Here is a 14,015-nt window from a genome sequence, read left to right on the forward strand (position 1 = left end):
AGAAATTCAGTAATGTTTAAGAATGTAAAAGTGATCTTGAGACCAAAATGTTTAAGAGCCACTGCTCTATACATGGGCATAATCCTAATTTTTCCAATGGTCAAGAAAGTAGGATAATTAGAAGTTTCTCACAAGATATTATTATCATATTTGTCTCTAAGTTTTCTATGCCTTATATCTCTTATAGTGCATTTCAGAACCCTTACTTTCCTTGCTCATTAATGTTAATTTATAATTTAAGATTGACTATTTTTTATTTTATCTTAATTAATTTATTGGGCATGATTTAGATTAAATTATGATTATATATGCCCATATAATTTTGAAGTTTGATAAGTTGCCTATCACCTTTAATCAAGTTGTTTCTAGACTACGAGTCAGAGTATTGTAAAGGTAAATACATTTTATTTTGTGTCCTTATTTTGATAAACATTGGAAAAAAATGATTTATAAGTAGTTTCTTTTATCTTCTATTGTATCATCTATATCAGTAGTTCTACACATTGAAAATTAATTTGGGGCATTAAATAACAATAGAAACATTGAAGATAATCACTTTGATTCAAATTTAAGTAAAACTTGAGTTTCCTAACCCTTACCTAATCCTTAACCCTTAAGGATATAATTCAGTTTTTTTTTTTAAATAATTAAATCTAAAAAGGGAATTCTGAAATATATATTTATCATTTATAGAAAATATTATCTGGGTAACTCAGATTCCTTGCTCATCATTTATTTTCACTCATACACACTTTTTTTTTTAATTAATAGCATGTTTCAGAAAATCTTCAAAGTGTTAGTGATTTTTAGTGAACACAATAGATAAAAATCACTGTCCCATGAATCTCCCATTGGAGTAATATTTATTGAATAACCAATTAAAGATATATGGGAGAATTTTAAGAATGACAAAAGCATGAGTTTTCTCTATCTTAAACTGAAATTGAAGAACAATGCAGTTAGTCAATTTAAGTTTATATGTAACCAGACAATAGTATTTGTAGAAACAAATATCTGGAAATAGAATATTGTTTTGTTCTGGTCTGGTTCTCTCTCATGATCTTTACAGTTTACTGGCTTCCCAGGTGGAACTAGTGGTAAAGAACCCACCTGCCAATGCAGGAGAAGTAAGAGACACAGGTTCGATCCCTGGGTCAGGAAGATCCCCTGGAGGAGGAAATGGCAACCCACTCCAGTATTTTTGCCTGGAGAATCCCATGGACAGAGGAGCCTGGCAGTCTATAGTCCACAGGGTCACAAAAAGTCAGGCGTGAATGAAGCAACTTAACACACAACCAACTATAGGAGGAGAGAAAACAATCTATTTGGAGAAGGTAGGAATATTAATGGAATTAATTAAAGACTTTAGATTCCATGGGACTGGACATGTATTTATCAGATAGTTGTCCAGATCCCTCTTTATGGCCATTGACTACATTTGAATGATCGTGAAAAATAATGCTGAGGGTTTATTGTAGCATTAGCCATATAAATCAGTATGCTATTATTAATTTCTATTTGTTTGTACTGGAAATGTCTCCTTTGGGCAGGATTTTTATATAAATCAAAATATTTGGATTCTATTTAAGAATAACATCCTTGTTATCCAAGTATTCATGATCTTAGTGATCAGTTTCAGGATTATGAAGAACATTTTTCAAAAGTCACTATGTAATTACTTTTGCAAGCAAACTGCAAGAGAGAGGATATTTAAGTTTCAAAAGAGAATATTGTAAAATAGAGTTGCCCTTGAAAAATTGATGCCCTTGAATATTTTTTCTTTCATATATGATTCTCCTTGCTACGAATCTTTTAAAGATTTGTATTGTGTTATTTAAGGGTAAAGATCTTAATTGTGTTAGCATTTTTTAGCACAAAAACTTGGTCCTTGATAAATTCTGTGTTAATTTTGTTTGGACATAGCTGGAATTATAAACTTATTTAAGATAAGATGAATTAACTTTAATGATGTTTTAATCAAACATTTATCCATTACTTAATCTGAAATTTTGATCCACATTTAAACTTTAAGTAGTTTCTTCCAAAACATGTTCTTAACCAAAAACACCTTTAGAAAGTAAGGCACACTAAAAGGCAACATTATAGCATAAATACAGGAACAATATGGACCATATGGAGAGGGAAGAGTGCAAGCAGGATTAAAAGCTTTAGTATCTTTCTGAAGAAAGAACAGAGGATTCACATCATCTCCCTGTCTGAAAGAAGCTACTATGTGAATAATACGGAATATTTTAAGGGACGTATTTTGATTTTTATAAGCTTGTTATAACTTTCTGATATATGCATACATATATATTTCTGAAGGACCAAACCCAGTGTTAGTGTTAATTTTATCTTCAGCAACCCTGAGAGAGAAGTAATAAAATCACCAATAATTTTTCGTTTAGAAAATATTGCAGTGACATCCTTCCACTGCCCTTATCCAAGAGTTTACAAATGACCAATATAGAAATTAGAGGTGTCTATTTTAAATGCTTTTATTTGTGAAAACTTATAATTTGAAGGTAACAAATGTAAAGAATTACAGTTTGGAGGTTACAAATACAGATAATTGTATTGAAGCCACCTATGCCATTTTTCTAGTGTCTTCTTTTAAATTTTCCCTAATTGGATAATGAATATATTGAAGGTAAGCAGGAAAAAAGCATATTACATTTCTAAGTCCTTATAAGATACAATATCTCTTCTTAAATTAATACTCCTGGATGGTAGTAAAACCTAAAGATGTTACTGGACATAATTCAAGGGAAAACCTACCACTAATGCTGGTAACAGTGGAAATTAAAATCTGACATTTGGTCTCCATCCAAATCCAATCAGCAAATGTGATAAAGCTGCAAGATCTCTTTGGTAAAAATAACAAAAAGGAACAATAATAATAGATAGATAAATAGAGTGAAAGATGAAGGAGATAAAGTAGAAAAGGTCACTAATGTAAATATAATACTAGCTAAAGAACAACAAAGAAAATGCATGCTATAAGTATATAATTTCAGCAATAGGCAGTTATTTCAGTTCCATCATTATACTATTGAAATAAAAGAATTATTGATTGATTTATCTTAATTCCAAACAATTGATCCTAAAGCCCTATACACTGTATCTATGAAGATAATATACTGCATATAGGAATATAATAATAATATATATAATAGGAAATTATAGGCTTACCTACATAATAAATTACTCCTAAAGTATTTAGAAACACCTTTGAGCTAGACCAGGGATTTAAAATCAATGAAAGAATAGCACAGGCTTCATACATTCCACGCACTGAATTCTATAATAGACAACCCTTAATTTGAGAAATTCAGTATTATAGAAAACTGGATGAGCACTTTCATTAATTTTAATTAGTCTTGATTCTCTTTCATTAATGAATGTGTGACCTGGAAAAAATCACTTAAACTTTAAACTTTAAAAAAAAAAAAGGGGAGGGTCTTAGTTTTTCTATCAACAAGATGATGGTTCTGGAACTAGTTAACTTTAGAGTCCATGATTGTGCAATTATAAAGTCACCCACAATTTTGATCTGACACTTTGAACACGGTGCTGCCATCATGTGGTAGGTACAGTGATAGTTCTGCATTTTTTAAAAGATGTATATATAGTAGAGGGGCAAATCAACAGAGCAAGCTAATTGAAGACACATGGGCAGTCAAAGAGACACTACCCTATTTAATAAAGGTTAGCCACAGAGGAGCAATCAAACAGAATGATGTCTGACCACCTAGCAGCCACAGACAGTGAAGAGGTCAGAGAATAATTCAAAACAGATTGCATTGCCTCACAGAAGATAAAATTAATTTACCTGAAATGCCCCCCTCAATAAATGAGTCCCAAAATGATTCAACATGCTAGTATTTATTCTTCTAGACTTAGCAGCAGCAGCAGTGTATATAGAAACCCCCTCCCTAGAAGTAGACTTATACCATCAGATACTTATTTGATACACTCTTTTTACTAGTTGGCTTTTGCAAATACAAGTAAAAATTCAAAAAGAAAATAGGCCTCCCAAAATGTAATTCATTAAGAAAATGGCTCCAAAAACATTTTTCTTATTAAAAAAGTCTCAAATTGAATGTAAAATAAATATTTTCATATGTAATACACAGATGCATAATATATGATTTCTGAAATTCTGTTAAAGAGTTGGAAGAATGAAGAAGAGATTTTTTTAATTGTTAATTTTGAAATCATAAAAGTATGAAAAATCATATTTAGTTTTACTGTTTTCAAGTATTATTTTCTACAAGAAATGTAGAGAGACATTATACTGAAATATAAACCAGAGCTTACCTCCTGTCTGTACACCAAGAGTTGCAGTCATCTTAAGGTCACCCTCTAGTACCTCCCATGGAATGTTACCATATGTATTATTCTTTCACTCCAGTTTAGAAATATATATATGTATGTATATATATGTGTGTGTATATATATAATATTCATGGTCTGTTATGAATTCACAAGGCTATGCTCTCCAATGTTTCATGTGTTATCATTAAATATTTCTTTTAATCAAACCAGTTTGGGGGTATTTGGGATGACAAAACATCTGATCAAGTGATCACATTTTTCTATACAGTTTGACAGATTAAAGTTGAATCTCTGATTTTAAAAGTTAACCAAAAAAAAAAAATAGATTACCCAAAGTTTCATTGACAAAGAATATGGGGTAAATATATATACACACACATATATATACTGTGGTGTTTCTGATATTTTTGATTTGTATCAACACAGAACTAGATTTTTAAAAAGTGAGAAATCTTCTATATCACTCAGATATTTTAAGTTGTTTGGTTAAAGGAAAGAATTATTAATATAATTATCATTATTATAATTTTTACTATCAATTTATTAAATATTGCTTCAGCATAGTTCCAGGATTAAGCTTTTAAGAAGGCTACCATGGAACAAACATAGGTAGGTTCTGCTTCCAATAACCACATGAATCTAACAACTACAATTAAATATAGAAAGTGATTATTGCTGTTAAAGGTATACAAAGTATGTGCTGTGAGAGTCTAGATATAGGAGAGTTCACTTCTGATTATAAAGATGAGGGAAATGTATGAAACAGGTTCTATCTGAACTGAGCCTTTCTAGATGAGTATCATTTAGATAGAGAAAATGACAGGGTCAGAGGAAGGTATAACAAAATTGGAAAGAGACTTGGCTAGAGCTCAGGAGAAGAAAAACCAAATCATAGAGATTCAAAGTGATTGGTCTGAATGGGCTTCAATGAAGAGTATACAAAGGAAAGTCATGGGAGGTACGTGTGGAAAACAACAGACGATAAAGTAAATGAAACAGATTTGATAATGAAAACTAAAGAATTTCACTGAAATCATGAGATATCTTGAAATTATAATCTGGTCTCTAATAGAAAGTCCTTAAAGCACTTTATTCATTGCTTTTAGGACTTACTGTTGGAGGTTTGCAGAAATACAGATTTAGTTCAGTTTAATGTAATTGATGGTTTCTTATGTGGGAACTGATTCAATTAAAGAAAATTAGTAAATAGATGTGTTGTTTCAAGTAACTGAAAAGGAACTATTAAAATATTTGGACTCTTAGCACCAGCTTATCAAAACTGCATTTCTATATTTTTAACCTCTTTTTATGCAATATAGATATAGCCCTGTACAAGGAAGATATATTCTGCATTATAATCGAATTCATTTTCAGAAACTAAATGTCAAGCTATCTCTACATATCAGGTTAAGAAAAAAATACAGTCATGCACAGATGTTTTATTAAATAATGCCAAACATATAGATTCATTTGAGTTATTCACCTAAATACCCAAAATTTTTTTAGATTTAACTTTACATGTAATTTCATTTTACAAAGGTGGACTTAGACTTATTCTGAAATTTGTATATGTTCCCTATATTTAGTTTTCTTTGTTTAAATCTTACTGGTTTGCACTTAAAATATTGGCAATACTTTAATAGGTTTTCCACATGAAATTTCCATTTGCCTAGGCAATATGAAAAAACTGTTTCCTTAAATTTATTTCTAGCCTTTTCCCTTTCCTGTGATTATATTGTTTTACATTCTGTTCACATTTCTCAAATATCCCAGAAGAGGACTAGAGCTAGAAACTGCATCAGGTAAAAATCAAAGTTTGCCAGAGAAAAGATTAGATATTTTGAAATGTAAATAATAAGTCATCATTAGGTATTTTGATGTATTGTGAGATTTGTGAGATTGCTCAGGGATTAAAAAAAAAAGTTTTAAATTAGTAAATTTATTTTAAAAATAATGTCTAATAATTAAGGTTTGTCTTTGAAAATAATATATTGAGATTTTCCAGTTGATGAAATCACTTTCTTACATTCAGTATCATACTAAAAATATTAACAATCTAGTTAGTTAAATTATCTATTGACAATCAAAAAGTGTGATAGCTTTTCCTTGTTTATAATCCATTGACTTGTCTGATTCACTATGCAGTTTATTATACAGTTTAATCTATTTTATTGTGTTCATAATTTTATGTCATATTACCCTTGCATTTTATAACTTTATCTTTTTAAAAAGTCTTTAACACATTAGTTAGATTTCTTCTACATAAGTCAAAGAGAATATTAAGCAAACATTATGATTAGTATTCTTTTCCTGGAAATCTAGTCCTATGTGTTACTCTTAATTCACTGGTGGCTGGTTACTTAACAGCATTCAGGAACTTTTCTAACTAGCTATTCCCAATTTAATACACACCTGCCATTCAACTGACTAATTATCAAATATTTTTTCCTTCTCTATTCTGGAAAAAGAATCCTACTATCACTAAAATAGATGGTATGAACATTTCTGGTGGCTTTAGAGAAACTGGTTGTTCAGAAATGGAAAGGAAGAAGTGGGAAAAAAACTTAAAACCTTTGAAAGACTTGATCCTAGCTAATCTGATAGAGTTTCCTGCCCTCAAATGATTTCCTTCACAGCATCTATGTTTTCTGTTTTTTGGCGGGGTATACTGCTTAAAGCCCCGCCAGATTGCCGCTGTGCTTTTGTACATTTCTTTAAGAAAAATGTTGATAATATAAAATCATTAAAAGATTATCAATTCTACCAAGTGGTGTGGATCCAATCCAACTGCTTAAGAAACTCCTGACTAAACAGTAGAAGAGTATTTATGGAGGAGAGAGAATCTAAATAGTTTTGCAGCTTAAAGTACATCTAAAATTAGAAGAGAATCAAGGTGAATTCATTGTCAGGGACCAGATACTCCCACTTGCTCTGGTCATAGCAGTGCTATGGTCCACAGCATGTGTCCCCTTAGTCGGGTTTGTGCTTTGTCTTCATGTCTCTTTTAAACGGTGTTTTTCCCCCATAGCAGTAAGTTGAATTGGTGTATCACTATGCAGTTACAGGAGAAGGCAATGGCAACCCACTCCAGTACTCTTGCCTGGAAAATTCCATGGGCGGAGGAGCCTGGTAGGCTGCAGTCCATGGGGTCGCACAGAGTCGGACATGACTGAAGCGACTTAGCAGCAGTAGCAGCAGATACTCTCAAAGACTGGGAAACAGCCATTGATGATAAAGCCCTGAAGAAGAGGTCTGACGGGTATAGCAAAGAAAATCACCGTACAAAGTGTGGGTTACTGTATTCCAGCTTTATCTCCCTCCTGATTACCATCATCTTATGAGGGAGGCTTTATTGACTCCATTATTTTCAAATGAGGAAACTGACTTTCTAGAGTTACTTCAGCAGGATTGGGAATTCAAAACCATATTCTGTGAGATCAAAGCTCACACTCCTTAAACTCTGACCACACAGCAGAAGAAAAACGATAGTTTCAAAAATCTGCCTAGAGCATCTCCCCAACCCCCACAAAAAAGAGGAAACTCTTTGTTACTCTTCATTTCTTTGGCATCAAAATTTCCTCCCAAATCTCTAATCTAGAACTCTGCTAACATTACCATTCACTTATTGCATAATTTATAATACAGATTCATAATTCTTCTATGGGAATATGCATTCTTATGTTCAAAAATCAAACTCATGGGTTATTTAAAACAACTCCCACTCATAAACTAGGACATGACTAAGGGGAAATAAATATCTTCAAATTTTAAAACCTGCTGGAGGCAGTTGGTAGAGCTACATACAAACAAGTCCAGAATTTTTAATCATTTCCTGAAATGATCTATTCTATTTTGCACCTTGACTTCTTAATTATTGGTTATTAATATGGAAAGTATTGAAGCAATTTTCATGTATTCTATCACTTCTATCTACCCAAGTCTTCCTAAAGTCTTTTCTCTATGAAATAGCCACAATTCTTATTTGCTTGCCATATTATTATTGTAATACAGTACAAATAAATCACAACAAATAATAATAATATTTAACTCAGTCTAAAAATCTGATGGTTTATCCCTAGAAGTGATTTTGTTTTTCTTTTTTGTCCAACAAAAACAATCAAGGGTTTTTAGTGTTGCCACTGAAAGTTATTGGTTAAAGAAAAGAGAATGAAAGGCAGGTTAAGAAATGCAGAGTTTTTGCCAGAGCTGTTTCTTTATCATGTAAATGAAGAAAAACGTTTAAGTTGCATTTGGAGATCAGTTGGCTTTTCATTGATTGACTGTGGCGTTGACTCTTCCCACACCATGCAGCCAAGCCCACCAATCACCGGCCTGCAGAAAGCTCCGTGTCCACTGGCTCCTCGGGCAGCAGCTTTGGCAGTGGGTATAGCGTGGACAGTGAAGGAAGCAGCAGCACTGCAGGGGAGACTAATCTATTTCCTATTCCAAGGATGTAAGTGGCTCTCTTTTTATTCCACTACAAAGTTAACAGCATCATGAGTAAGCTTTTCTTACCAATGAAAAGGAAATAACTAGATAATTATCCAAGTTTGAGTCAGTGTCTCTGAAGCACTTCCACTCTTTGCGCCAACAGAAAAATAGACTATTCAGGAAAGATTGGATTAATTTAGTGAATTCTTAGGATGAATGCTGGTCACTACTAGGACTACTTAATCAGTACATTCAATATTTAATAGAAAACACTGCTAAAATAATAATTTAGATGTCCATGGGGTCGCAAAGAGTCGGACATGACTGAGCGACTGAACTGGACTGAACTGATGCTGGAGGAAGTTCAGCAGCAGTAGTATGTGGATGCTTTAATCATATAATGTATAGATTAATTTATTTTGAATCAGGAGACATTTAAATATATATAAAGAGCTCATATATTTGAAATAGAAAACACATTGGACTACTAATAACTTTTCAACTATAAATTCTCCTACCATTAAAATGGAATATTTTGAAGTGGAACCATATTTTCTAGAACAAGTAATAAGCTGTATATAGGTCCCCAAATAGATACTCTTGGAATAAAGTTCATTTATAAAATGTTAAGCCTCGAGAAAATCATATTGCAAATAAAATGCAAAACTAGAGCAGATTGTATTTAGAATGTGTTAGAATGGTTTTAGTCATATTGGTGGCAAAATTTAGTAGTATCCAAGATAAATCCAAGATAAATATGTTATCTCTCTTCCAATATCAAAATCTAAACTCCCTGACTTTCTCCAATAACTAGTTAAGTTTTCAAAAATGCCATTGGGCCACAGCTCCAGGATCTAGGCCAGGGTGAATCTAGCCCACTGCCTGGTTTTGTAAGGTCTGGGAAGAACTAAAAATGGCTTTTGCATTTTTAAATGTTTCCCAAAAGCCCAGAAGAATAGCGTTTTGTGATACATGATAATTGTGTGAATTTGAAATTTGTGTCCATATGTTAATTTTCATTGGAATATGGCCCCACCAGCTTGCTTATGTGTTACCTAATATTGTCTGTGCTCAAGGGGCAGAATTGTGTGATTGCAGCAGAGACCATTCAAATCCTTCATTATCTGGCCCTTTACAGAGTGAGTTTGTGAACCACTGGCCTGGGCCCTTATTAAATTTTCTCTGTTGAGTGAAATCTTTTTACTTCTCTTTGTTTTAATGTCAAGGTTTTTTCAAACCTTTCCTTTTGATCCCCAGAAGAGCTCTAATATTTAGATGACGGCTCAAGTTTATAAAAGCAAAATAATAGGGTAAAATAGATTTGTACAGTGGAAAAATATGTTTATTTTGTGATTTTCAGGATATGTTTTTCCTACTTGACTCAGTATTGGATTATCTATCCATCTACTTTTTTAAGATGTAGATTGTGGATTCAATGGACTTATTTGTATTTAATCAGTTCATTTTTATTGGCAATGATTTCTAAAAGGGGTACCATCTCGTAGGTCCACACATGGATGATCCAATTTAACAGAAAAGAATTTCCGTAAAGTCATTGCATTCCTGTCTCCAAGCTGTGAATATCATATGTCAGTAAAGGTTTTGCACCACACATGACTTCCAATTTATCTGTACCTTTCAAGATACATAATTTAACACTGATGACAAAATTATAACTTCAGAGCATAAAGTACATTATTTCCTCAATATCTGGATGTCTAAAGTGGATTGTTTTTTTACTTACAGACCACATTTCAATTTTTTTTCCCCATTTTCCTGTTTCTTTTGTAAATCAAAAGCTTTTAAAAGTGCCTAGGAAGCTATTGTTTTGCCATATGAACACAAAGAAAGTTCTTTTTTCTAAAGCATTACAGGAGATATATAAGAATCAGTATTTGGTGGTTCTTTTATCTCCCTTTGTATCTAACACAATTATTGCTTGGGCTAGCGTAAATGTTCAATAACTACTTGGTGATTGTTTAACAAATAAACATTATCATTTGTGCAGTCAGAATGTTCCGAACTGAAGGTTATTTATTGGGAATTCAAAACAATTGCAACCTTTATATGACCAACAGTTATATTTCCTTTGTACTTCATTTAGCTTTCGCAGTGCTGCAAGTTTTCTGTATAATCTTAGAAATGCACCTAATATATATTTTGACTAAATACCAAATCTTAAAATCAGTTTTCAATAAAAGTAAGTACTGCAGCTGAATAGCATCATTAAAATATTAAATCTAAACCTCAAGGCCAAATAAAAAATTACCCAAAAAATTTTTGTTACAATTACTAAAAATTATACTTATTTTGTTAAAGTCTGGCATAGAATAGAATAGTAATTTTTTAGCACTCTGATCTACTAGATTAGCACTGCTAAAATGTTTCTCACTTTCAACTGAGTATGGCTCAATAACAGGTTGTGTTTTGGCTAGCTCTACTAATATAGGGTACTGCTAAAGGTAAGATTGCTACTATTAGACTTTCTCCCTGGGTAATAGTAGCAGATACAGCAAAGTTAATTTTTTTAACTTATCAACTCTTTGTTGTGATCTCACTGAAGTAATTACACAAGCTGAAGTTTCATACATTGCTTAATCAAGACTTTTGTCCATATTCAGATGCAGATATATATAGATATATATATATAATTTCTAACATTTCTAACTTTATCCTTCACAATATCAATTAATAAAAATGTGTCCTTAAAACTTTGACCTAGCATTGTTATATTGGAACAATATAATGGCTTTCAAGGTAAAATAATTGTTGAATTTACATCAGTTCCTCTTTCATTATGTACAGAACCACTTCAGTAAAATGATAAGAGGATCTTTAGAGCAATTTTCAAGTAAGATAAAATTGGATTCTTAAGAAATAAGTATGGTTACATTTTTGCTGGTTGGGCAAATTAAATATTTTTGTGAGAATAAAAATGAATTGTTAGTAAATACTGCTGTGTTAGAATTATTGTCTGGAAAGTATAATATCAAGACATTTCTTTGATCAAGCACCTTTTTTTAAAACACTTAAACCTTTTTAGTCCGTCTTTTTAGAACATCTTATATAACTACATGTAAGGGCAATTTCAGAATCTTTTGTATGCCATGTAACTTTTTCTCTGAAGGAATAAGAAGTGCCTATAGTCTTTTGGCAGTTACATTATCAATATTCTGAACTCACAGGGCTCAAAGTCTCCTGAGTTTTTCATCTGTTTGACCTTCCAAGAAGTTGAAGGCCAAAACTAAAAATGGTTTGCAGCCATTGGCTGAGTTCTAAAGCCATTATGAATGTAACTACCTATCAGCACTTTATATATATTGAATATTATGCTGTTTCAGTCACTGTGCTAAGCTGATATATATATTTTCCACGTGATTTTCTCATAACCAAAGGGTAACTCATGTTACTATCCTTAAATTACAAAAGAAGAAATAGTCTTCACAAAATAAAGTAGATTTACCTTAAATGACAGCATAAAGTAGTAGAGCCAGAAGTAGAGACCAAGCAGGATGACCTCAAAAGCCAATAAGCTACACTCAGGAAGGATCTGAAAGAAATAAACATCCATATTATTTCAATATTATTTTAAGTTATTCAATTCAAAATTTCCCTTCTCACCAAAAGATCTATACAACTCATCATAATAAAGTGTAGATCTAAAAAACCCTCCTTCTTGAGTTAAAAATGGTAAGGAAAAAAAAAAAATCCCCATTCCAAAACAAAATTAGAAGATTTCATGATAGTCTGATCTTTGATAAATGAATCCATGAATAGAACACTGACTTTTGAGGTATAATGTTTAGCCTAAATAGGAATAATGAACAAATATCCACTTTAAAATTAACATGATGGGAATCCATTTATTATGTTTATATTTGCCATTCAAGTAATTTGTTGCAGGTCTGAATATATAATGTCACATTCTATTTTTTCAAACTTAGACTTCACATTTGCATTTAAGATCATAATTTAAGTATATAAACTTTTATTTCCTTTCTAAACAGAGGAAAGATGGGACAGAATGGGCAAGAGCCTATAAAACAGACAGGAGTAGGCATAGGACTAGCAGACACTGAAGGTAAGTTAAAATTTACTATCCTGGATTTTGGTTGAATCTGTATGCTACACAGATTTGTGTGTTTGTATGTTTTTGTTTTAATATTAATGTTGATTTCTAAGTACTACTTATTGAGCAAGTCAACTTGTTATGAGTTCTGATTTTTTTTAAATCTGTTTTCCTCTTAGTCATTTTTTCTAGTAATGTTTCATCTTCTGTACAACACTGACTCATAAATTTTAATCCTAGAATGAGATTAATTCAGTGTCAGAATGTAAGATCAATCAAAGGTTCTGAAATTCTGATCTAAGTTGTAGTGGAAAATAGTAATTTTTGTGAACTGTTTCTGCTAATGAATGATTGAATGCCCATAGTTTAAGTAAGTGCACAATGGAAAGAGCAAATAAGCACCATGTATGGCACATGACTAATATTCTTTAAATTGTAGCTATTATTAAATTAGAAGTGGATATAAGACAAAGCCATTTAGATCCGATCAAAAAGAGTGATACTCCTCAAGATAAAATATGCACTTCTTGGGAGAGCTTATGCAAGACTACTTTAAAGATTTAGATCAAATCAATTCGACTTTCCAATTGTACTGGTGTTTCCCCAGTTTACCTTGAAAACTTACAATACACTCAAAAGAGACAATTTGGCCCTTTGCCACATTTCTTAAATTTCTAATTGTGTTATTCTTTGCTGGTGGGTATCCATGTACATTACATATAATGACTGACATGACCCATTTATTCTCCTAAACCAGATGTTACAAGCTTTAGCAGGAGGCGTTAGGATCTCAACTCTGTATGAGGCTTCATTTGCCTGGCTGCATGCATTTAAAGAACAAATAACCCTAATAAATTACTTATTCTCTTAAGTATCTTTGAAAGCCTGAATTTGATCACTCAGTTTTCATTTTCAATGGGCCAGCACAAATAAACCTCTACTATTTTAGTAATATACTAAATTCTACTCACAAGTATTTTCAAATAATTGAGTATATAAAGCACATCACCTAAGGATGTCAACCTAAGGATGTGGTGGTGGGGGAAGGGCAGGGGTTTAGGAAAGAGATCAAGACTTGATTTAATATTGGAAGTTTTATTAAGCATAAGGGTTTATATAGAAATAATGCAAATCTCATTTTAACTGGTATCTCATCTCTTTTATACAGGTATCTCTT

At 32.0% G+C, this 14,015-nt stretch overlaps 1 protein-coding gene across 1 annotated transcript in view; it reads left to right on the forward strand.

Moving 5' to 3' along the window:
• Positions 1-14,015, forward strand: part of PCLO (piccolo presynaptic cytomatrix protein) — a 396,812-nt gene that overhangs the window by 350,519 nt on the left and 32,278 nt on the right. Inside the window, exons 21-22 of the mRNA XM_055590106.1 lie at positions 8,650-8,791; positions 12,777-12,850. Coding sequence (XP_055446081.1) covers positions 8,650-8,791; positions 12,777-12,850 — 216 coding nt within the window. The remainder of the gene's footprint in view (positions 1-8,649; positions 8,792-12,776; positions 12,851-14,015) is intronic.

Source organism: Bubalus kerabau, chromosome 8 (genome assembly GCF_029407905.1).
Source record: "Bubalus kerabau isolate K-KA32 ecotype Philippines breed swamp buffalo chromosome 8, PCC_UOA_SB_1v2, whole genome shotgun sequence".
Taxonomy (NCBI): Eukaryota; Metazoa; Chordata; class Mammalia; order Artiodactyla; family Bovidae; genus Bubalus; species Bubalus kerabau.